At 36.5% G+C, this 24,576-nt stretch overlaps 1 protein-coding gene across 1 annotated transcript in view; it reads right to left on the bottom strand.

Annotated features, from left to right (window-relative positions):
* Positions 1-24,576, bottom strand: part of SGCD (sarcoglycan delta) — a 448,917-nt gene that overhangs the window by 218,181 nt on the left and 206,160 nt on the right. The window contains exon 3 of the mRNA XM_053567126.1: positions 14,462-14,563. Within this exon, the coding sequence (XP_053423101.1) occupies positions 14,462-14,563 (102 nt within the window). The remainder of the gene's footprint in view (positions 1-14,461; positions 14,564-24,576) is intronic.

The raw sequence follows: 24,576 nt of genomic DNA, 5'->3' as shown, positions 1-24,576 counted from the left end.
ACCATGACAAAAAGAGTTCCCAATACCTTCATCCACTTAAGAGAATGTAATCATACCTCTCCATCCATAACTGCATTGGGGTTGGCCATTTTTTAATAATCCTGCCAAATCCTGTTTCCTTGTAATTAAACTCCTCATTATACATTTTTGTCTTAGTCCATCCTACTGTAACAAAATACCATATCCTGAGTAATTCGTAAGCAATAGAAATTGATTTTCTCATGTTTCTGCAGGCCAGGAAGACCAAGATCATGTCCAAGTCCTGCCAGTTCAGTTGGCTGGGAAGTCCCACTGAACTGGCAGGTTCAGTTGTCTGGTGACAGCTACTCATTTGCTTCCAAGATGGTACCTTGATGCAGCATTCCCTCAGAGGTGGGGATACTGTGTCTTCCTTCACATGGCAAAGGAATGAAAGGGTGCACACACTTTCAAGGTTGTAGTCCCATTTAGGAGAGAAGAGACCTCATGACCTAATCAACTCTTAAAGGTCCCACCTCTTAATGTTATGTCATTGGCCATTAAATTTTAACAAATACTTTTTACAGAGGACACATTCAAACCACAGCACTCCCTAACTTGAGTTTTACTAAGATATGATGAGGGAGAAAAGAACTCTTTGTGATTTACTAAACTCTTTGTGGCAGCAATAGAAAGAAAGCATGGAGGTAAATTCTACCTCTTGGTAAGACATGTTAAAAAAAAATTGAGCATGCTAAGAAATAAGTGAAAGACTTTGGTTTGTTAACAACTGATGTCAGCGACAAACATGGGAACTATTCATATCCAGTAATATGAATCCCCACACATTAATGATTTAAAGATAAACCCAACTCCATTTTCTCATCTCTTAATGAGCTACCAACTAAGCATACATTTTTCTTTTTTTTTCCCTCCCTTTGCCTGAGGATAATTTTTCTTTGCATAAATATTACTCTCATATTTCTCAACGTAACTGTCTGAGCCTTAACTGATGGCTAAAACCAATTTACAAAGCTTAATGGTAGAAAACTTTATTTATTGTACCATCTGTAGTTGTCTTTTACTGCAGAAAGGTTGCACTTTTTATTTTCAGGACTTCAATGCTGCAAAATGGAAGCTGGGGCTTAGTAGATGTGGAGAAATTCACCTTACTTATTGCATCAAGCAAAAATGAAAACATGGCAGTCTGCTTGCTTCATTCTTTCAATGTAGTGCGCTGTCTGCCTCTCCTTCCTTCTTTCCCTCCAACATGCAACAAGTGGCATCTGCAAAATATTTATCAGGCTTAAAAGCCTAATTTGTTTTACAGACCATTTGGTATTTGCCTAGAGGCAGAATCATGGTGATAAAAAACAGAATCATTCTAATTTAGGCCACTGCCATTTAAAACATCACTGGTAACAATTTACAGAGCACTCATCAAAAGGTTGGGCTTAGCTGCTGACAGAGATCACAAAATCAAAGTAATAGTATTTTCTTATAATTTCATAGAAAAAGGAAGTTCTTTCAGCCTCTGAAACTGTGTCTTCTGAAAAATTATCAGTGTTTTATATAATGAACAAGTTTTTTACAATGAAGACTAACAGTTTAACATACCCACAGCAATTACAAAGCATTGGGTGTGACCAGAGTTGTTGGGAGATGAGTATTCTTTGACTGAAGTTTTAAATAATAATAATAATAATAATAATTTTTTAAAGCAACACTTTCCCCCCCACTCCCAACAGTTTGGGGATGAAGAATACCATACTTTAAGAATATATCAAAATATGTGCCATCCTTAAAGCTAGGTTCTCTCACCTTTTTTCTCCTCAAGTACTCAGTAGGTATTATGTCTTACTATTAAAATAGCAAACCAAACCACAGTGGACACATGAATGCATTTTTTTCCTTTCAAGTTTTAAGAAAGAAACAGTCTCAGGACCAAGTAGTCATTAGAGGCAGCTGAGATGTTGTTGAAATCAAGTGTTTGATGATGCTGATGTGCCATAGTGATTATGATGAGAAGCTCAAGATTTGAAGGACTGGGAGTGCCAATTTTGTTGTGTTAAATTGTCCTAATCGCTCCACACTTGGGCAATTCATCAGGCTACGGATGGCATGAATCAAGGCCTAGAGGAGGGTAAAACGGTAGATAGAAAAAGATGGACTTCAGTCCACTCGTAAATCCTCCACCTAGTTTATTCTTACTGCCCCAGAGCCTTGTACCACACAGTGGCTCATGGCTTTGTTCACCTAATTGAATACTTAGTATGAAGCTAATAAAGATAATATAGGTAAAAGCTTCTATTAAAGAGATTTTGTCTTTGTCTCCCTAAAAGCTTCTTACAGAAACATTCAGCCAGAAACTAAGAAAACATTCATTCAATTAATTTGCTTTCCTACTTTGTGACAAGAACTGGTCTAGGAACTAAGGAGATAGTGAGAGAAACAAAGCCAGTAATAATACTAATATATACTAATGATAATATGTAATCATTATACTCAAAATTTTTATTGCATTTTATATTCAAGACACTGATCTATAAACTTCATGTAAATTAACTCTTATTGTCCTATCATAAGTTTATGAGGTAGTGCTATTATGATGCCCATTTTGTAGAGGAGTAAAGAAAAGCACAGAAAAGGCAAGTAATTTGCTCAAGGTCACACAGGCAGTAAATGGCTGGCCAAGGAACTGAATCTAGGAAATCTAGAAAGTTGGGGTTCTAGAGCCTGCTCCTAAATACCACTTAGTACTCCTTGTCCACCCCACCCGTCATGGGGATCATACAGTAACAGTGGAAGCAAACAGGGAAGTATATAAATATATAATTGCATAATAAATTCATATATAAAATACATACAAATAATTAATATAAGATGTGACATAAGAAAATAAAGCCACATGAAAAGATATCTATTTCAAATGGGATAGTCAGGAAAGGTCTTCATGAAAAACTGCCATTTGAGACCTGAATAATGAGGCTAGGCTTTAATCCAGTCTGGCAGTTTTTAAATTGTGGTGTCTGTAACCTCAAGCTGAAGCCTCAGCACCCTGTGGCTAGTAACAGAGAGGTTAGATGGGTAGCATCAAAGGCTGTAAGGATTAAGGTCAGGAAAAAGGTAAATTAGAATAAGAGGCAGAGATTCCCTCCTGGATTACAACAGCTAAACTTCCATTTCATTTAGATCTGTGGTTCCAAGTAAAATTTGGCTCAAGAAAGATTCTATGAGGGGAGAGCAGAGAGAAGGAAGGAGGAACGGGGTGGGGGATTGCAGTGGCACACCTTTTTGGGGTGGGACACAATTATAAGAGGGTCTTTATCTAACAAATTGCAATCAGTGTAACCTGGTTCTTTGTACCCTCAATGAATGCCCAACAATAAAGAGAAAGAGAAAGATTCCATGACTTAAAAAATAAAAAATTATAGAAAACCACTAATCATGTCCAACCTCTTTAGTTAACAGATAAAGTGAGACATGAAGAGAAATAATGAGCTCAGGGCTCACTCCTGGTGGGCAGGACAATGAGAAGCGAACCCAGATTCCCTAACTTTGGATAGTGCACTTTCTATAACACCAGACAGTGAGAACAAGCAGTATCTCTTCTTCCCATAGGGAACATTTCATTCAGATTTCTAGAGAGTGTAGATAGAAGACGTCATCTAATGCACTGTCTTTCTTCACAGAAAATTGATAAACTAAGTGCAGTTAGTAACTTCAAGCACCTGGGACACTCTGGCCTTTCCCCGATATTCTATTAATTTACCCCCATCTCTGCCTCTTTTCTGATTAATACTTTTCCCTGATCTTAACACATCACCCTTTTGTAACTATGTTACTACATATATTTGTTATAAGTTATTTCCAATCCTTTGTGGATATGTGTATGTGTGCATGGGCCAGAGGAGTGTATATAGTTGCAATTTGGTAGGAATCAAAATTTCAGAGACATTCAGAAGTCTCAAGTGAGATTCTATTGATGGATCTTCATGCACTATAGCAGGTAACAAGGAAGACTTTGAGGAAGCCTACCTGCCCCGATGGACCTCATATTATACAATCAGACATTCTCGGCCTTCTTTGAAGTTTGGACCCACTTCTACCAGCACTCTAGCTGAGATAGTTAAAATTCAGATGTGACCAAAGCCCTCGATAACTCTTGAATTTCTAGCATATGCCTCATTTCAACCAAAAGCCTTTGAATAACTACCTGTGTTTTCCATGATAAACAAACTGACAAAAGTATCAATACCACTTAAGTATTGATCTGTTCAAAGTTTGTGTCTGTTTAAAAAAAAAACAAAAAAACAACTAAGCAGCTGGTTCACACTATTGTTCATAATAAATTACAACATGTAAACAGATACATTCGGGTATGGCAATTGGATTCTTAGTACAGATGGGCTTATGGATGACCCTTCCAATTTTTAATCATATCCATAATTTATGTGTGAGCAAAGAAATGCAAAAATGCCTAATGTACCACTCTGACTTAGTACAAATCACTTTTATTTGCTCAGGCAATACTTCATGGTCCAGTTAACTCCTTAATTAAAGACAGCAAGATGCTCATGTTCCATGCAAGTGGCATGGAAAATACTGTTTTGTGTGCAATATGTTCAGTTGGGAGTTGAAGCTGTTTTGCTTACGGAGGAGAAGCCACACAGCCTTCATCTGATTTCTAAACTAAGCAGAGATAAGACTCTGTTCATTGCAATTAAATTGTCAGTGTAGCGTGTACACAACTATGTGTGCGTCTGCCACTCCATGTTACTTCTGTGCTCATTGCCTCATACACAGAACCCAAAATCCAAATTTTCACACTTTCTGGTCTCTGCCTTTTTCCCTAGCTCATGCTCTTCATTGGATAGAGGAATAAATACAAAAAGGAAACATGTTCTGAGAGACTCAGGGTGGGAATGGCTGTGGTGGGCCATAGTCTCAGCCTCCAGAAATTCAAAGACCACTACTACCTGGTATTGAGTTTGCATATAATTTCAAAAGTGAGAAGAATAAAAGTGACACAGCACGTTTTCTGATTTCACATTATGTCACAAAGCTACAGAAATCAAAACAACATGTTACTGGCATCAAAACACACATATCAACCAATGGAACAAAATAGAAAGCCCACAAATAAACTCACACATACAGCCAACTAATCTTTAACGAAGCTTTCAAGAATTTATGATGGGGGAAAGGGCAGTCTCTTCAATATATGGTGCTTGGAAAACTGGATGTTCATATGTAAAAAATGAAGTTGGATCCCTGTTTTATACCATACGAAAATCAAATAAAAAATAAGACTGGAAACAGTAGAACCCCTAGAAGAAAACTAGTGAAAGGGGGAAAGTTCCATGATGTTGATTTTGGCAATGACTTGTTTTTATATATGATATCAAAATCATAGGCAAGTAAAGCAAAATAAGCAACAAATAAGTAGGGCTTACATTAAACTAAAACGTTTCTACACAGTAAAGGAAACAGTCAAGAAAGTGAAAAGCCAGCCTATGGAACTGGAGGAAATATTTGCAAACGATATATTTGATGGGGAGTTAATGTCCAAAATATTACATATATAAAGAACTCATGGAACTCAATCAAACAACAACAACCTCCCCCCCCCAAAAAAAAAAAAACCCGACCAACCAACCAAACAAACAAAAACCCTACCAAATAACTCACTTAAAAACAGGCAAAGGACCTGAACAGGCATTTATTTCAAAGAAGACATACAAATGTCCAATGTATATAAGAAAATGTGCTCAACATCAGTAATCATTAGGAAGTGCAAATTAAAGCCAAAATGAAGTATCATTTCACATCTTAGTGTGGTTATTATCAAAAGGGTCAAAGATAGCAATCATTGGCAAGGATGAGAAATAGAAACCCCTATGTTTTGTTTGTGTGAACATGAATTGGTACAGTCCTCATGGAAAACTATCAGGAGGTTCCTCAAAAAAAAGAAGTTAAAAATAGAACTACCATATGATCCAGCAATCCCATTTGTATATATATACCCAAGGGAAATTAAATCAATGTCTCAAAGAGATATCTGCATGCCCATATTCACTGCAGCATTATCATGATATTCAAGATGTCGAATCAACCTATATGTCTACTGACAGATACATGAAAAAAGAAAATGTGGTACATATACAAATGGAATACTATTTGGCCTTTAACAAGAAGGAAATTCCATCACTTTTAACAACATAGATAAGTCTGGAGGACACTGAGCTAAGAAAAATAACCTAGTAGCAGAAAGGCAATTACATGAGGTGATGATGTGCTAATTAGCCTGAGTGTGGCAGTCATTGCACAATGTATATTAAAACATCATTAAGGTTGTATATTTTAAATATACAATTTTTAACTTGGCAATTATAATTCATAAAACTGAGAGGGAAAACTCATGGTGCCAGACCACTAAGGGAAAATAGGGTACAAAAGAGAGAAACTAGAAGTGAAGAACAATGAATTAGAAGTGAATATAAATCCTATGAAACCAACGTTATTTCTGGACTCAGGCATGAGGTATATACAGTAGTCTTCACATGATATTGTCAATAGGTTCTTGAAAACTGTCACTTTAAGTAAAATGACGTACAACGGGTCCTTAAATAAAATAGTTTTGTTATAACATTGTTATAACAATGATGAGACAAAAGTTGTTTTGCTATATGTCATTTTTACTTAAAGTCACAGTTTCCAAGAATATATTGGCAATGGAGACTATAGGAAAATGAAGAACAAATGCCCTATATAAAGGAAATGCTACTGAGCTCCAGCCCCTAAGAACGTCAAACTCTCTGCCAGATTTTCTGTTCTTTCATGAGAATCAGAAAACATCTATTATAAAAAATGTGAAATCTTCAGATTTTAAATATTAGAAACATATGCACGTTAAAAGGAAAATACTGTGTGAGTCAAATAAAGAATGTCTGTGAGTTGGATTCAGTTTATAACTTCTGTTATAAGCCTTCATTTCAATAGGTCATTTAAACTACTTAACCCTTACAAGAAATTTATTAAATAGAGAATATCATCACAGTAATTAGATTAGGTATAATTAGGCTCAGTTTTATTGCATTGTACACTATTTTTTCCAGTTTTCTTTTCTCAGTGATTTTGAAGCCTCTTAAAAACTCAATATGCCTTCCAAAGTTATTCCTTATGAGAGGGGGATCACCATGTATAACTCAACTTCTACCAAATACGGCATCATGAGACAATTACCACTTAAAAGAGTGTGGTAATGTGGAAGAATACTGCAATCCTGGATTTTAGTTCTGAAGTCCCACTTCCTATTTCTGGGCCTTAGTGCCCCAACCATTAAATGAAATGACTGGCCTATTCAATAATTAAATTCTTAGGGCTTTCAACTTCCAGCCAAGACGTGTCTTGGTAATTCAGGCTGGTGAAATAAATCTCAACTGACATCTCACACTAAAAACAAGATGGATTAAAATAAAACCCTCATTCTTCTGCAAAACAAAAAGGATGACCAATCCCAAAGTAAAAATTTATAAGGGTGACCAGAATTTAAAAAAGTATACAGATGTTTTTCTACTTTCATAAATACTGGCAAACTTTGATACCTTCAATGGGATAAAAATACCGACTTTAGATGCAGAATTCTGACTTTAATGTGAACCAACATTTACACAGGCTTTTGTGAAGCAATGGTATGTGTATATGTGTTTTGATCTTTAAATATTTTATTTTGCTATTGCTATGTCATAAAATGAGTGAAAATGTCCTTACTAAAATCAAAGTATGTAAACATTTTTAAAGTACTTTACATATACTGTTAAGCTATTTTTCTGAGAATGCTAGACCTAGCAAAAAATTTTAAGGCTAAAAACGAGAGAAAAGTGAGTTAAACTTAAGAAGAATGTAAATCAGTGAAAGAAAAAATTTAAATTAAAAGCTATTGAATATGAAATGGTTTCCTTTGAAGGCAGTGAGTTTGTCATTAAGAAGATATTCAAGAAGAGGATGAAAGACCATCTGGTTCAGAGGAAGTTCAAACATCAGATAAAATTTAGATTAGATAACGATGAAGACAGTGAAAATTATTATCACCATCATTATCACAAAATGAGGCCAGCCGGTACCATTTCTGGATGCTCGCTTCATTTTAACTTCTATATTAGCAATTAACAAACATTATCTTACTTACTGACAAACACATATGATGTAGGTATTAATATTATCTCAGTTGTACAGGTAAGAAAGCAGGTGTTTGCAAAGGTTAAGAAATTCTTCAAAGATCACTAACTGAGCAAATGGTACTACTGGCTGTGACTCAAGTCCAACATGACGTCACATGTGCTTAACCACAGGGCTAGACTGCATCTTAGTCAAAGAATCGTGTTTATATGTGATTTCATAATTCTATATACTGATTTGGATAGAAGAACATCTTAAAATAGTTAAGAATTTAATAGGATAAAATACTTAAAAGACATATGAATGCTCTCAAAACTCATATAACAATTTTCCACTGTATTCTCCTAATGTAAGTTACTTTTATTTGATCTCGCCTCCACTCCTGACCTTCCGTAGTCAATATAGCAGTGGGCTAGGACCTCTGTATCCATCCTCATGTGTAGTCTGAGGATAGACACAAATTCATTACGCAACTTTGTTATTGCTACCAGTGTGAAACAAAGTAAGTGCTCAGTAAAAGCACTCTTGCTTTTTTTCTTCTTGCTTTGTCACTTTACATTAAATTATACAAAAGCATCATCTAATTCCCACATCATGAGATACAAGGTAAGATGCTTCTCTGAAGAAATAGGGATCTATCACTTTTGCCTAAGTAATACTTTTTGAGTAAATGTCTCTTTAGTACTCGTTCAATCTATCTACTAAAATCTCTTGCCAAAAATTTTATAGTTGTATTTAGCAATTAAAGAGATATCTAATCACATTGAAATAGGGATTATAATAGAGAGTTTTATAGCAGTAAATTTCTTTTCTTTATAAACTTCTGTGCTAATGCATTCAAGTGACATTTCGAAGACAGGCTGTCATGGTAAAAATTTTAATTTAATGTATAATACTTCTCAATCTGTTTTCTGAGTGATGTGATATTTTACTACATAGAAGATACATTTCCAGGTGGCTGAAAACTAGGAGATCCTAGAGTTTTCATTCAATTCCCACATGAAAATCTTTATAAAGATGAACATTTCTCACTCGTTTATCTTCCTAAGTGATTGTTATCACACTAATCAATTTGTAGTGACTATACCAGGGTTGTAACCTTCAATAATGTAATCAGATACAGTATTGAACATTGTGTAGACTACTTAACTGATCTCAATTGTTCCTAGATCAGTGAAACAAAATACCAAAATTAAGTCAAGTGTTGCTTCATTAGTTATCCTTGCTTTAAGTAGCTGAATAATCTTGTTCAACTGGACACCGATCTTTTTTCAATAGGAAAAGCCGAAGATGCCCCAGGAAACAGAAGCAGCAGCTGTGATCTACAGAGAAATGATACTGTTTTTAATTCTACAGGAGAGTCTTCCAGAGGTGGTCTACAAGCAATGGTCAGGCACATCAGAAAACAACCAATAAGCTGAAGATGACACAGCGGAGAAAGGAAATGTAACAAAATTACTTGTCAGGTTCAAATGAGCCTCCATGAGTTTATGATTTAATCAATATGGCAGATCCATTCGTTGCCTGCCCAACAGTCATTCCTGCTGCCTCTTTGCTACCAGGATCTCAGTTTTGTTCAGCTGACAACAACCCCTGTGCTTGAGGAGAGGGGAACCTTATAGACTAAATCACCATCTTTGATTCTTCTTTCACTTTTTTTGTGTCAACATACTCGTTTTCAGTTTTTGTGCCAATTCAAAGCAAGACTAATTCCACCTTTGTTGCCATGCCTAATATATTATTCTCTTTTTCCTTCTCTGTCATGTAAAAGAGAAATAGTAAAGGTTTATGCCCTAAACCATTTCTCATATCTCTCCTCTCCAAATCAAGATAGAAACCCTATTGCAGGCAAAATGAAACTTATTCATCTTTAACTTGGATATTAAATAGATGCTTTTAAAAAAAGACCCTTATAAATTAAAATTTTATTATTAAAATTATTTAGATACACTTATTGTATGATTCCACTGAAGTAAAGTCCTAAGAAATGCAAAGTAATGTACGGGAGAAAACAGATCAGTGCTTGTCTAGGAAGCAGGGTGGGGAAAATAGGACAGAAGCAGTGGGACGGAGGGATTAAAATGGGTCTGGGGGCTGTTGGCTTTTAGCTTGGAAGAGGCGAAGGTACAGCTTTTTTTGGTTGTCCCCAATCTGGGTTTATCTGACGCCAGCCCCCTCTACCATGCCACCTAAGTTCGACCCCAATGAGATCAAAGTCAAGTCAGTGTCACATCTGCCCTGGCCCCCAAGATCAGCACCCTGGGATTATCTCCAAAAATGGTTGATGACATTGCCAAGGCAAGCAGTGACTGGAAGGGTCTGAGGATCACGGTGAAACTGACTATCCAGAACACACAAGCCCCGATTGAAGTGGCCTCTTCTGCATCTGCCCTTATCATCAAAGACCTCAAAGAACCACAAAGAGACAGAAAGAAGTAGAAAAACATTGAACACAACAGAAATATCACTTTTGATGAGACTGTCAACATTGCCAGACAGATGCGGCACTGATCTTTAGCCAGAGAACTCTCTTGACCCATTAAAGAGATCTTGAGAATTGCCCAGTCACTGGGCTGCAATGTTGATGGCCGCCACCCTCCTGACATCATAGATGACATCAATAGTGGTATAGTGGAGTGCCTGGCTAGTTATAAAGTACAAGGGAAAATGTTTCAATAAAGGATCATTTAATATTCCCCCCCCCAAAAAAAAATAAGGGAGGGAGAAACTTTTAGGGTTGGTGGCTACATTCATTATCTTGATTGTGGTGGTTCCACATGCACATATATATTTAAAAAAATTATCAAATTGTATACTTTAAATATGTGTAGTTATTGTATGTCAATTATGTCTTAAGAAAACTCTTAAAATTTTAAATATTAGATACAGGAAATTAACAATATATTATGTGGCACTCTATGACAGGTATACATCATTAGAAATGCATTATTAGGCAATTTTGTCATTGTGCAAACATCATAAAGTGTACTTACACAAACCTAGGTGATATTACTACTATGTACTTAGGGTAGGTGGTACACTCTATTTATTGCTCCTTGACTACAAACCAGTACATCATGATTCTGCATTTAAGACTGTAGACAACTGTACCACAATGGTAAGTATTTATATAGCTAAACATAGGAAAGGCACAATAAAATACAGTATTATAAATTTATGAGACCACAGTCATATATGCAGTCAGTCGTTGACCAAAACAATGTTAAGCGGCAGCACATGGAAGGGAAAAATGGTACAAAATAGTATGAAAAGTATGGTTTTTTTAAAAAATACATTCTTGTGGGAAGTTTCTGAAAAACATAAAAAACTTTTAAAAGCACTCCCCTCTGCCAGGTAGATTTAAGGGATAGCTTCATTTTTAGTGCTTCATTGATACAATTTCAGAAATGTCTATTGAGCACACAGTGTGTGGGCACAGCATTAGGGCTGGGGCATATAGTAGGAAAAATCCAGATAACCTCCTGTGCTTCCAAATATATATTCTCACAGAAGAATACGAAATAATGACAGTAATAAGGGGGGAAAACAGTGTGCTGTTTAGATGTGTCTACTGTACTAAATGAACTGATTGGGGGAAGGTCTTTCTACAAAGGTGACATCTGAGGTGCCTGTATGATCAGAAGTTCTCCATGAAAACATCTAGCAAAGAATTTTTATAGTCCTTAGTGACAAATTCAGATTTTATCCCAGATGCAAAGAGAAGTCAATGGAGAACGCTTTGCAAAGAAGGTTTTTCCTGGTTTATTTATTTATTTATTATTGTTTGGGATTCATTGTGGGTACAAAGAATTGATACACTGATTGTATTTGCTAGGTAAAGTCCTTCTTATAATTGTGCCCCACCCCCAAGAGGTGTGTCAGACACCATAACCTCGATGCCCCTCCTTCCTCCCCTCTCCACACTCCCACATTCTCCTACAACTTGACATTTTGAAGACTACTTTGGCTACAATTTGGATAATGAGGCTGAAAGTGAAAGGCAGCAAGTTATTGCAAGACAGAGAGCATGGTGGTTGACGTAGGGCATGGCATGTGATGTGGATGGATTTGGGCCCAGGTTTCAGGTAGAGCTCATCTGATTTACTGATGAATTTTATTATGTTTGTATATTTATAGGTATTTTTTTCTCTTCAGTTGGGATGTATTTATTTTGTTAACAGAAACATGTAATTTATTTACATGTTATTTATTTACTTTGGAAAAAAAACTTATTAAGAACAATGGAAAGCAGTAAATTCAAACAATTTTCTTTAAATAGTAATTTAAAAGTATTAAGTTTAACTTAGATTTTTCAATGCTAAAGTTTTTTTGTTATCGTCACTACTTTTTAAGCTTCAGACAGGCTTGTTGGTGTATTTGCTAAAAGTTGAATTCCTGCATGTGAACTCAAGAGAGATACCGGGTAGGTACCCTGCTTCAGGTCTTCCAAAACACATTCTCAATTCCTTTATAAAACTCTAATTCCACACCAAAGAAACTTATTTCAGGATGTTTTACTTAATCTATATCAACTATTCTATCCATGATCTTCAAATATACTCTGTCTAACCCACCCGATCTACTCAGAGCTTTCATATATGCTTGGAAATATCACCAACACAGATTAGAGGGGTTGACAAACTATAGCCTGTGGCCTACTTTTGTACAGCCTTTGAAATAAGAATGGTTTATTATACTGTGACAGAATTGTTAAAACAAACAAACAAACAAAACCTTGTTCACTCTCTGGCCCTTCACAATAAACATATCTAGATGGATATGACTAAACATGTTTAATATGGATAAGAGTATTAATCTAAACTACAACTAAAAATGAGCCAGGGACTTAACTAGCCAACTTGCCAGGTTAGAATAACTAAGTAGATATAAATCAAGAGCATGCTGCTTATTTCTTAAATGCTTGAGATTGATCCAGTCTCTGTTCAGTCCAAGGAAGAATGATCACCTGACCCTCTTTGTCACGGGGCCATCTCGGTCCTCCCTCTAGCAGGGGTTCTCAACCTTCCTAATTGCCAGGTTGTTACAAATGGAAAAAAGGGATCGTGACCCACAGGTTGAGAACCACTGCCAGGGTAAAGGTCCCCTAATGACAGTGAATATGTTAACAATAGTCTTGGTACTTTAAGTACCCAAGCCAATGTGTTATAGGTTCCACTGATTTTTATAAATAATCACTGATTGACTTGCTCTTCTTGATAACTGTAACATCCTGGCTCCCTCTCTTTTCCCTAGGCACATAAGAAAATGACTTTATTGGAAATTCAATAGTCGCACTCAGTTTAAAACAATTCAGGATTTAGATTAGCATTCAAATAAAATTGACCACTGCATCAAGTTGCTGAATTTCATTAATTATGCTCAATAATGGGTGCAGTACAAATGATACATTGGGAAATTTTCCTGTTGTTCATTACTTGCAAATGGACAGGGATCAGTCCTAGGCAGAACATGTGCATTAATATTCTTTTTTAACCAGAAATTATATCACCTCACTAAAAACTAAAACTAAAGAGACAAAACCAAGCAACTAAAAAATAAAAATCATTTTGATAATATTGGTTAATAAAAGCAAGGTATGTAGGAATCACCTCTATCCTGATAAACAAGAAAAGAAAGAACAAAAGAAAAAGCTTAGGTAGGAGATGGTGGTCAATAGAAAAAGTCTGTTATCTTTGTCCTGTTACTCAATTCTTTAATCTGTAAAACAGAGGCAATATTGTCCCCATGCCAGTGGAACAATCTATCATTTCTTATCATAATGATTAGGCATGCAAAGATCAAGGTGCTGGGAGGTCGGACGCACTCTACAGAAGTTCCTTAAATACCATTTCTGAACACAGTTGTTGATATTCAATTGATTCTAACCATCACTAGCTACATGGTCCAGTGTTTTAATGGAAAACAAAATTCTAGTTCTTCAGCTCTGTGTTTCCAGATATGGCTTTGAAGCACTTGACAGTTAAAGACAATAGCAATATTGTTTTGCATTTTAATACTACTTACAGCTTTTCTGCATGTATTGTCTTGCCTTATTTGCAGCATAATCTGTAAAGTGGGTTAGCAGGGGTTACCCTCTATTATGCAGGCATGAAAAGAGGCTCAGAGGTCATCTTACTTGCTCACAGCACCACTGCTGTGAGTGAGTATATTCAAAGATTCAGCTATGAATGCAAATTCATCTCACTACCAGAATTGCTCCTTTCTATCCAGATCCTTTATCTATGCTCAGAGATGGGTAGATCAATTTCCCCCGATTTAGATTCCAGAAGAACAATAATTCCTTCTTTCAGCAGAAACTTACTGGTCGAGACTGGATTTCTTTGGCGTAGAGAGGTTGTAAGAATTCTGAATCTCCTTCTAGTTTTAGACCTTTTTCTGTGATCCTCAAGTTTCCCATTCCATCCTAAAATAAAAACACAGAGATACCAGAGTAATGTGGTTAGCCAAAATTTCCAAATACCTCATGGTTGTTAAAATTGAAACAAAGCTGTTGCCTTTTTTTTTCTTGAGGGTATGGGATGAGGGGAGTACAAACACATAGAACACTAGAAAGCCTTGTTCAAGGCAATTATGCATACTATCTTTTTTGCTCACTTATTCTGAGAAATTTCTATTCCAAGCAATCTGTAATGCCCCTACTCATTCATGCATACAGATGGAAGAGGCCCTTTTTGCCAGGCAGCACCAAAAGAATGGAGGCAGAAGGTGAGCCAGGAGAAAGAAAAAGATGATTCTCCAGATTAAAATGAAAGATCCTGTTTCCAAAACTCTACACAGAATTTCATAGTGGAAGTCTGTTGGCCAAATACAGACATTGGACCTGCCTTATTTGAATCAGAAAACATTTAAGACATCATATTACTAATACTTCTATTAATATTTTATTTATTATGTAAATAATATATAGAAGTAGAAAAATAAATAGCAAACATCTATATATCTATTACTCATCTTTACCATTATCAATTTATGGTTACTCCTATCATTCTGCTGTTGTTGTTTGAAGACATGATCTCAGTTCTGTAGGCTAGAGTGCAGTAGCTTGATGATAGCCCACAGCAACCTCAAACTGCTGGGCTGAGGCAATCCTCCTGTCTTAGCCTCCTTAGTAGCTGGGACTATAAGTGATAACATCAAGCCAGGCTAATTTTTCTATTTTTTGTAGCGATGAGGTCTCTTTATGTTGCCCGGTGTAGTTTTGAACTACTGGCCTCAAATGATCCTCCCATCTCAGCCTCCCAGAGTGCTGAGATTACAAGCGTGAGCCACTGAACCTGACCTACTATTATTATCTACTGTACCCAACATCCTTCCCCTCCTTTGTTTAAATACTATAACCATAATCTCATTACTCCACACACACCCCTAAAATAAAAATCATTCCTTAATATCAAATGCCCAGTGTCAATGTTCAAATTTCACTAATATGCATTTTCTCTCTTTACAATTTGCTTATTTGAATTAAGTTCCCTATAGCAATTGGTTGATACATAAAATACTAGATCTTTCCTAAATTCATTTCCTAAAATCTCCAAAGTCAGTCAGTGTCTCATATATATACACATACTCCTTGTTGGATAAATGTAATTTTTAATAGAATTTCAGAGAGTTTTGATTTTGCCAAACATTTCCATAATTTCATAGAATGTGATCTTGTGCCTGCTGTATTTTCTATAAATTGGTAGTTACATCAAGTGGCTTGATCAGATTCAGGCTCTTTTCTAGAAAGAATATGTATATCTCCTAGGCAATGGGGTATATTAATTTTATATGGTTATAATAACAAATAACGGTGGGTTAAAACAACACAGATTTATTGCCTTACAGTTATGTATGTCAGAAGTCTAACCCGGGACTCAGTGGGCCAGATCAAAGTATCCGACAGGCTGTGCTCCTTTCTGAAGGCTCTAAGGGACAATGCATTGCTTTGTTCTTCCTAGCTTTTGAGCTGTCCACATTTCTAGGATCACACCCCCACTTCCATGTTCAAAGTCAGGCTGATTGAGCTTTGCTCACATCCAATCATTCTGACACTCAATATTTTGTGCCCCTTTTCCATTTCCAAAGACTTATGATTTCACTGAACACATCTGGATAATCCAGAGTAATCTCCCTATTTTTTTATGCAATCATAACTGTGTACATTAACGCATTTATGGGGTACAACGTGCTGATTTGATATACAACGTGGAATGCTTACGTCAAACTGATTAATATAGCCATGACCTCACTTATTTGTTGCGGTAAGATGTTTATACTCTACTCTTAATAGTTTTGAAATGTACCATTGCATTGTGCACACTAGGTGAAATCCTATCAAATACCCTGTCCCCTCCTTATATTACATAATCTTTTTCAAAACATAGAAAAAGAAGGAATACTTCCCAACACATTCTATGAAGAAAATATCACCCTGATCCCCAAACCAGGAAAGGACCCAACAAAGAAAGAAAACTACAGACCAACATCATTAATGAATTTTGATGCAAAAATATTCAATAAGATCCCAGCAAACAGAACTTAATCTTCCTATTTCAAGGTTACCAGATCAGTAATAGTAATTCTATCTGCAATCTTAATTTCTCTTAATGTAACGTGACATATTCATGAGTTCTGAGATTAGGATATGGAGCCCTTTGGGACATGGGGAGTATTTTTCTGTTTACTACATGGGATACTTCCATTAGGAGGCATGTAACTTTTTGAAAAATTATGTAAAAGGATTTATTTGAACTACTACATTGCTATCAGATTACATCACTTTTCAGAGTAACATGAAGTTGACAAAGCAAGAGTACATTAAGTCTTGCATATGTATTTTTTATCTTTAGTAATGACATCCTTTTGTTTTAGGTGTAAAATTAAATATATATATATATGCAGTATACTTAGTATACTTGGCCTACCAAATTCTGTCTTAAGTTCTGAGCACGTAACATTTTTTGTTGTGATCTTCCCTAGTGAGGCTCCATGATTTCATTAGAAATTTCAAACTGGTTATATCCTAATTCTATTATTTCTTCCTAATTTATTAGCTAGAATATTCCATCAAGAGAAATTTCATCTCAGCAACTATTTACTTACCTAAACTGCAGTTTATAGAGAAACTTAACAGAGCTTGAGTTTTCCTCCTTTTTTTACTGATCTTCAAAATATTGAATTCGTCATCTAATATCTCCCAAACCAATAAAGGTTTTTACTTTAAAAGTATTAGTATGAACATTTTGATTTATTTCACTCTGACATAGTTATTACTCCCAGGATCTAACTTTCCTACCTTTGATCAGGAAAGTCTCTTCAAGTTGATGCCTGAGTTCTTGTAATATGACCTGGTGATTTTTGATGACCCTCTTGCTTGGGGCATAAGATGTTCCTCGATTATCCTATACAGTTCTGCCCCAGGTCTGGAATCAGTAATTTCTAGGAAGAAGCTCTGGTTTATTATAGTGGAGACTGGTCTTTAGAGACCAGAAGCTGAAGGGTTTGGATGCTCACTGCTGCTAGATTAGCCTTTGTTTCTGTGTTCAGAGCTAGAAGATAAGTTTTGTTTTGTTTTACTAAAATATACTATGATTTTACATGCACTTTAATTCAAATTTAGAACTTAAAGATTTCCACTTGACTTCATGAATTTTATGGTGTTGTTACCTTTCTTCCATACCCCACATTGCTGTTCTTAATAACACCAACACGATGACTCATTTGATTTAACCATAACACACAAAGAACAGTTTAAGAATACTAATGCCAGTACTATACTAACATTATTTTAGTAAAAACTTAAAATTTGTCAGTTTTTAAAATCTCTAAGGTCTATCCTACTAATAAAGTATAGTCAAACTGGGCAGTGCCTGTGGCTCAAAGGAGTAGGGCACCAGCCCTATATGCTGGAGGTGGTGGGTTCAAACCCAGCCCCGGCCAAAAGAAAAAAGTATAGTCAAACCAATCAGCTTTAAAGTCACTTGAAATAATCCCCTTCTGTATGTTTACACCACCAGTCCGAACCCCAGTGAGGTTCAATTGTTTCATTTTTTTCCCTCTCAATTTTCCATGACTACATTTTTAAAGTCCAGTTTTATTTTATAGATATGTAAACTATTTGGCCCAAGTCCAATCTATAAAACAAAACCTATTCAAAGAAGTCTAGCTTCTGTCTTCCTCCTTCTACCAGATTTTTCACCCCTCAGCAACGTGTGTGTACGGCTGTATCTGTATACACACATGCTGTGCTATGCTTTGTTTTTACGTATTCACCCATTTTCTAATAACATTTGAAAATTAAAATATCTAAATCAAAAAACGCCAAGTTTCCAGCTCTTTGTGAAAACTAGAGCCCCGGTAATTCTTGACCTGCCTTCTCGTGTGGCTACCGTCACTCAGGTGAGCGGCCGCTGCCCTGTTTGGATGTACCATGTGGTATCTAGTTTGCTACAGTCTCCACTCAACCTGTGTCACTGTGTGATCTGTGTTACCTCAGACTTCTGCAGATTCTCCCCTCTGGCACTGCCATTGTGCTGGAGTTCCTCAATACGTTCAGTGCAGATGCCACACTGGGGGTTGAATGACTACTGGGAAATGGGCAATTTCCCGCCCCCCCTTCATTAAAGCACTTCAGCCTGTGGATTATAACAGAACTTGTAGGTCAATATTGTTCCTTCATGGACAGCGTACCATCTGTACATTTCTATTTCTGGCACTGGTGGACACAGCTCTGCCAAGAAGGCCCCAGATTGGGCATTCCAACCCAGTATGAGAGGCAATAGGCTAGAAAACATGCTTCTGTCTCACCAGCAGGTGGAACTTGCAAAAAAAGGAAAGAAACAAAAGCAAACCTCCAAAGGCACCCCCACCCTGCCCAGACAGACATATAGATTAGCTCTTGTGTTAGGTTACTGTCTTCATTTCTGTTAGCTGGAGAGGCAAACTTCCCACAGAAACACACACTCAACCAGACTTCTATAAACTGACTAAACTTTTTTTTGACATGATGTGCTCACAAAACAAACAAGAACTTTCAAACATTCTTAAATAAAAGATCTGTGGTATTTAGCAAGGCAATTCCAACATCTTGTTTTCTTACATTACGTATATATCCCCCACCCTTTATTTATTGTTTGATTTATTGATTACTTATCATGCATTGATAACTATTTCCTTTTTATTCACTGCCTCATTTTCTTTATTACTACTAAAAACTACCATGTTCCTGGAAATAGTCATGTAAATGTGAACTGAAATAATCATAAGGAAATAATCATGTAAATGTGAAAGTATTTAGTATAGACTTCTTCATCACCACGACAGTTATAAGAGAAAAAAAATGAAAACTCAGAAACAATCACAAAGTTACATGTTAAAATAATAGAATAAATTAAGGAGATACTAGAAATATTTAAGAGTATAAATGATTCATAACGCATTATGAGGGAAACAGTTAAAGAAATATATAATAAGCCTATTTTACCTATATTGCACATTGTTATGCATTCAATCATGTGGAAATAACAAAAAATTCTAGTGGAAATTTTATAGTGGCAAAATTTTAGGCAGAGATATACTCACATGTTAACATTTAATATCTTTGCATGTCTGGATTATGAGTGCTTTCTAGTTTCTTCTTTTTACTTATCTGTACTTTCTAATTTTCTATAAAAATTAATTATAATAATAAAATGTTCTTAAGTGATTTATTTTAAAAATGAACACTTACCAAGAATGTATACTTTATATCCCATACCAAGTGCTACTCATGTCATCTTCTCAATGAACCTATGACAAAGTTATTTTTCTTATTTTATTACATAAGTGAATAAATTTGTTGGTAAGTAACTTGCTCAAAATCATATACCTAGTTAATGACAGAACTAGGAATTCCAAGCCAAGTCTTCCCAATTCAGACTGTATATGCTTAGTCACTATCCTAACCTAATCTTCAATATATGCCAAAGTAGTATCCTTATATAAATATTAAATTTGCTGGATTTCTTACTGTCTCTGATTTTGGCTCATTTGGTGACTGCACTTGGCAATATTAGCTAGGAATATCCTCAAAACCAAGACTGAAACCATCCATTCTTATGGGAGAAGACCTTCATTCCACTTTCCCAGGTTGAGGCTCCTGATTACAACCCGATCGGCCTCATAGGGAAACGGCAGCAGGACTCCAGTCTGTCAGGTTTCTTATCCTAGAGGGGCAGAGGGACAGTAGAACCTCAGGACTTCAAGGGATGGCATGGGTGAAGCCTCAGTTCCCTCGGCATGACCAGAACAGTGACCAGTGCCCTCATGGGGGCCTTTCTGGTGCTGGGCCAGATACCACGACATCTATGAAGTCCTGAGTGAGATGGACTTTCCTGCTGGCCTTGTGGGGTGGGGGGGTCGAAATTGCTATGATGTTGCTTTTAAGAAAGTGCTATTTTGCTATTTCTTGCTCCTTTGATTTTCTTGCTGTGTCAGCATGAGACAGGTTTTTAATTTGGTCAGCACATTTGCAGATGTGAAGGGATGCCAAGTCCTGTTTTAGTAAGCAGGTCTCCAGACCGTCTCTTGCTGGAGCAGTTTTAATGGCAGGCATTCCTTAGTTTTGATCCAAGATTACATTAGAATGTAAGCTTCATGCGGGATGGGATTTTCTTTACTGTTTTGCTCATGCTGTAGTCTCACTTTCTAAAATACTGCTTAGCAAATTCTTGTTGAGTGATACAATTTATTCATTCTAAACTGTTGTGTTTTGAAAGGTAGTATAGGGATTATAAAAATGTTAAAAGCTATACCTATTCCTATACCAGATTCTAATCTATCAGAACATGCATTCCCCCAACTAAGGGGATATGGCACCCTATGGGTGAACAATGGTTATTGAGGGGTTAGAAAAATGAAAACATTTTACTCTTTTAATATAGAAAACATAAATAAGCTTATATAGGAGTATATACACAGTATACCTTTCATATTAAAATGGAGTGGGGCAAATAGCAAAAAATGTCAAAAAATGCTTCTGGGGGAGGGGAGAGACAATGGTGTTTTTAAAAGTTGGGAATACTGCATTAGAGTATTTTAAGTTTTGAGAGCTCTGTAGCTTCCATCCCTTTACCTGTAAATGGTCACTCCTACCATTTGCAAACTGAACTATCTTCTTTGCAGCTCCTCAGACCCTAAAACATAATATGGCAGGGGTAGCGAAAGTGAAAAGCAAACACCTGAATGTAATAGCTAGTCCACTTTTCATCTGCACTGGTTCACTTCTCCATCCTTGCCAGTTTCCCTTTACTATGTCACATAACATGCTAGCAATTTTTCCAAACCGTTTCCTTTCCTGAGTCTTTGTAACTTCCCTCCTTTTCCCAAGGGAAAGGAAATCAATATATAAAAAAGATATCTGCATTCCCATGTTAATTGCAGCACTATTGACAATAAAAAGTTAGGGAATCAGTCTATGTGTCCATTAATAGAAGATTCGATAAAGACAATGTGGTATATAGACACCCTGGAGAAAAAGAATGAAATAACATCTTTTGCAGCAACATAGATGAAACTGGAGGCTATTATCTTAAGTGAAACAATTCAGAACTAGAAAGACAAGTAAGTGGGAACTGAACACCATGTGCAGATGGAGCCGAGTGTGGAATGCTGGACGGTGGAGACCTGAGGGGTGGGGAAGGGGAGGAAGGTAGGCTGCTCCGTAGGCTGCTCCAGTGATACAGGCCCTGATGACCCTGACCCCACCACAAGCAGTTTATCAATGTAGCAAAACTATACTTGTATCTCATGCATACACGTAAAAATAATAAATGGGGAAAAAATTGGATCATGATATTAGCTGTATAATAGTAAATATTGATTCATAGACTAAAAATGAGCAGATATTATAGTATGAAAATTAACCTTAAAAAGATTGAGTTATTTTTTAAAGTAAGAGACATGAAATGATGTTCACAGAAAAAAGGGATCCAGTTTAGAAGACATGGCATGATGTGCTTAGGGACTCCCCACATCAATAAAGAAAACTAGATGAAAGGTTTGTGCTATGGAAAGAGTAGGTCAGAGAGGGAACAGCTAAGCAATGACTTATTCATGCTTTGTATGGGGTTATTACAGGAATATGCTGGCAGTGTTCTGTTTCCATCAAAGAAAACTTGATGAAAGATTTCTAGGGTCAAGACAGCGCTGAATTAGACACAGGAAATATTTTGTGATGAAGATAACTAGATTGTGTGCGAGGCAGCCACTGGCCTTCTTTTTTAGGGAGCATTATAAATGGCAACACAGCAGCAAAGGGGAGGACCAGATGACCCTTCAGTGTCTGGGTTACAGCTTCTGATTCTCTTCGTCATGTGCTGTGTAAACTCAACTTCAGTCTATATTTTCTTCCTTTTGCCACTGATGTTGATAGATTATAGAGTTTTTCTTTCTTCTCCTTATTACGTCTGAGTTCTATAAAGCTACAGCTCATAAAGTGGTTAGAATAGCGTGCATGTGTGGCTGTGTGTGTGAGAGAGAGAAAGAATTAACACAGGACATACATAACTGTCAAATTTCTTTGGTAGGTGAAGATTGTGATTTCTTACTTCTGTTTTATAACATCTCATAATGTTCCTGTTAATGATTTACAGATTCAAGACCACTGTATTTGAAACATTCTGTATTTCCTAGTTACTAACAGCAATGTATGGACAGGCATTCTTTGCTCTATCATTTTTCCTGGGGGAAGGTAAATTAAAGAGGAGAAGATTATCCACAACTCCCCCCACCACCACCAATACAAGCAGAAGGAATGAGTCTAATTTTTTTTCCTACTAAACTGCTTAGTTTCTACTTGTCCTTTAGGGCTTAGCTACCAATTTCTTTGGAAAGACTTCCTTGATTCCCCTCAGTGCTTTAGAAACTATCTTTCCTCAATAACTGAAGAACACACACACACACACACAAACACACACAGACAGAGACACACAGAGAATTTTGATATATTGGCTAAGACCATGAGATTTGGAATCAGATTGCGTTGGTCAGAATCCTGGCTCACTCACTTCCTGATACTAGGGTAATGAAGATAAGTAAGGCTTCTAAATTGAGGGTTAAGGCAAAGAATCCATGGTGTATCAGTCAAAAGAGGCTAGGGATATACTATGGTAACAGACAATCAGTAGCTCTGAACAGCAAAGGCATTTCATCCAAGCTCCATGTCCATGGAGAGTAAAAGAACAGGGTAGTCACTCAAGGATACAGAATGCTAAAGCAGCCACCACCTTAAACATCTTACTGCTCTTTGTTTCTTTGGTTACATGTAGGATTGTATTTCTCCATCTAGGTATGATTGGTTTGGCTAATGAAACTTAAGCAATGCAAAGTCAATTCAGAACAGGCGCTTAAAAGTAGTGACTGCATGTTTGACCGCACTCTCTTATCATTTTTCTCTGTCTAGATTTCAAGCATCTAGCAGGCAGAGGCAGTATTGTAGCTGTCCTTTTATCCCAATTACACATCATAGTCCCTGACTCAAAAAAGACAGTAAATTTTGACTTACTGGATTAAAAAGTTTTCTGTTAGCCAAAATGAACCACAGTTATAGCTCCCACATGGAGTCAAATCTGGTTTAAGAGTCAACAACCCCCAGACACTATTTATGCAGAACAGGACTGTGCTGGGTGGTTATTCCAGAAAATAACTAGGTTAGTGTGGGTATTGGTGTATACTTCCAGATATTAAAGATTATCCTTAAAGACTGGGTGGGAGGACATGTAAGCCCATACATGGAATTATAGGAAGAGTGTAAAACTTGCGTTCTGACCTGAACCCTTCCACTAGCTGGCAGTATAAACACGGACAAGCCTCAACTCTTTGATTTGTTTCTCTCCCACCCTACAATGAGTAGCTGGGCAATAGAAACAATAAAGTCTATTGTACTTCCAAGAAAAGAAATATAGGTCCTATTTTTGATGCACAAGAATGAGATACAACTTAGCAACTATTTTCAGCTGTCATTGGGAACTGGTGTCTACTACTCAGAGAGGCTACAATTAGGGCATCTTGTGTGACTTGTAATCTAGCGTAATACTTACAAAGGCTCCTGCAAATCGTTCTAAATGTACACCTTGATTTAGGGAGGATTTAGTCATAAAACCAATGCCAGCACCTTGTTCTGAAACAGAAACTTGTAAGCAACCTTTAAAAAGAGACATCAGTGAGGAATTTATCGATTGCTTGAAGCAAGAAAATGAGAGATGGATAATAAAGTGCAAGATGCTACATCCCCTGTCCTAGGTGAAAAATGTGAGCTTATAAATCCTGAGCTATTGTTGATAAAGGAGGGGACTCATTTATCTTAAACAGACACATAAAAGAAAATAAGTGAAATATGATTAGACCTATGCCAAGCGTTCAGATTAAATTCCTACTATGGCATTCCCCACTCCTGGG

The sequence above is a fragment of the Nycticebus coucang genome, chromosome 17, assembly GCF_027406575.1.
Source record: "Nycticebus coucang isolate mNycCou1 chromosome 17, mNycCou1.pri, whole genome shotgun sequence".
In the NCBI taxonomy this organism is placed as follows: domain Eukaryota; kingdom Metazoa; phylum Chordata; class Mammalia; order Primates; family Lorisidae; genus Nycticebus; species Nycticebus coucang.
This window is presented reverse-complemented; position numbering and strand designations above follow the sequence as displayed.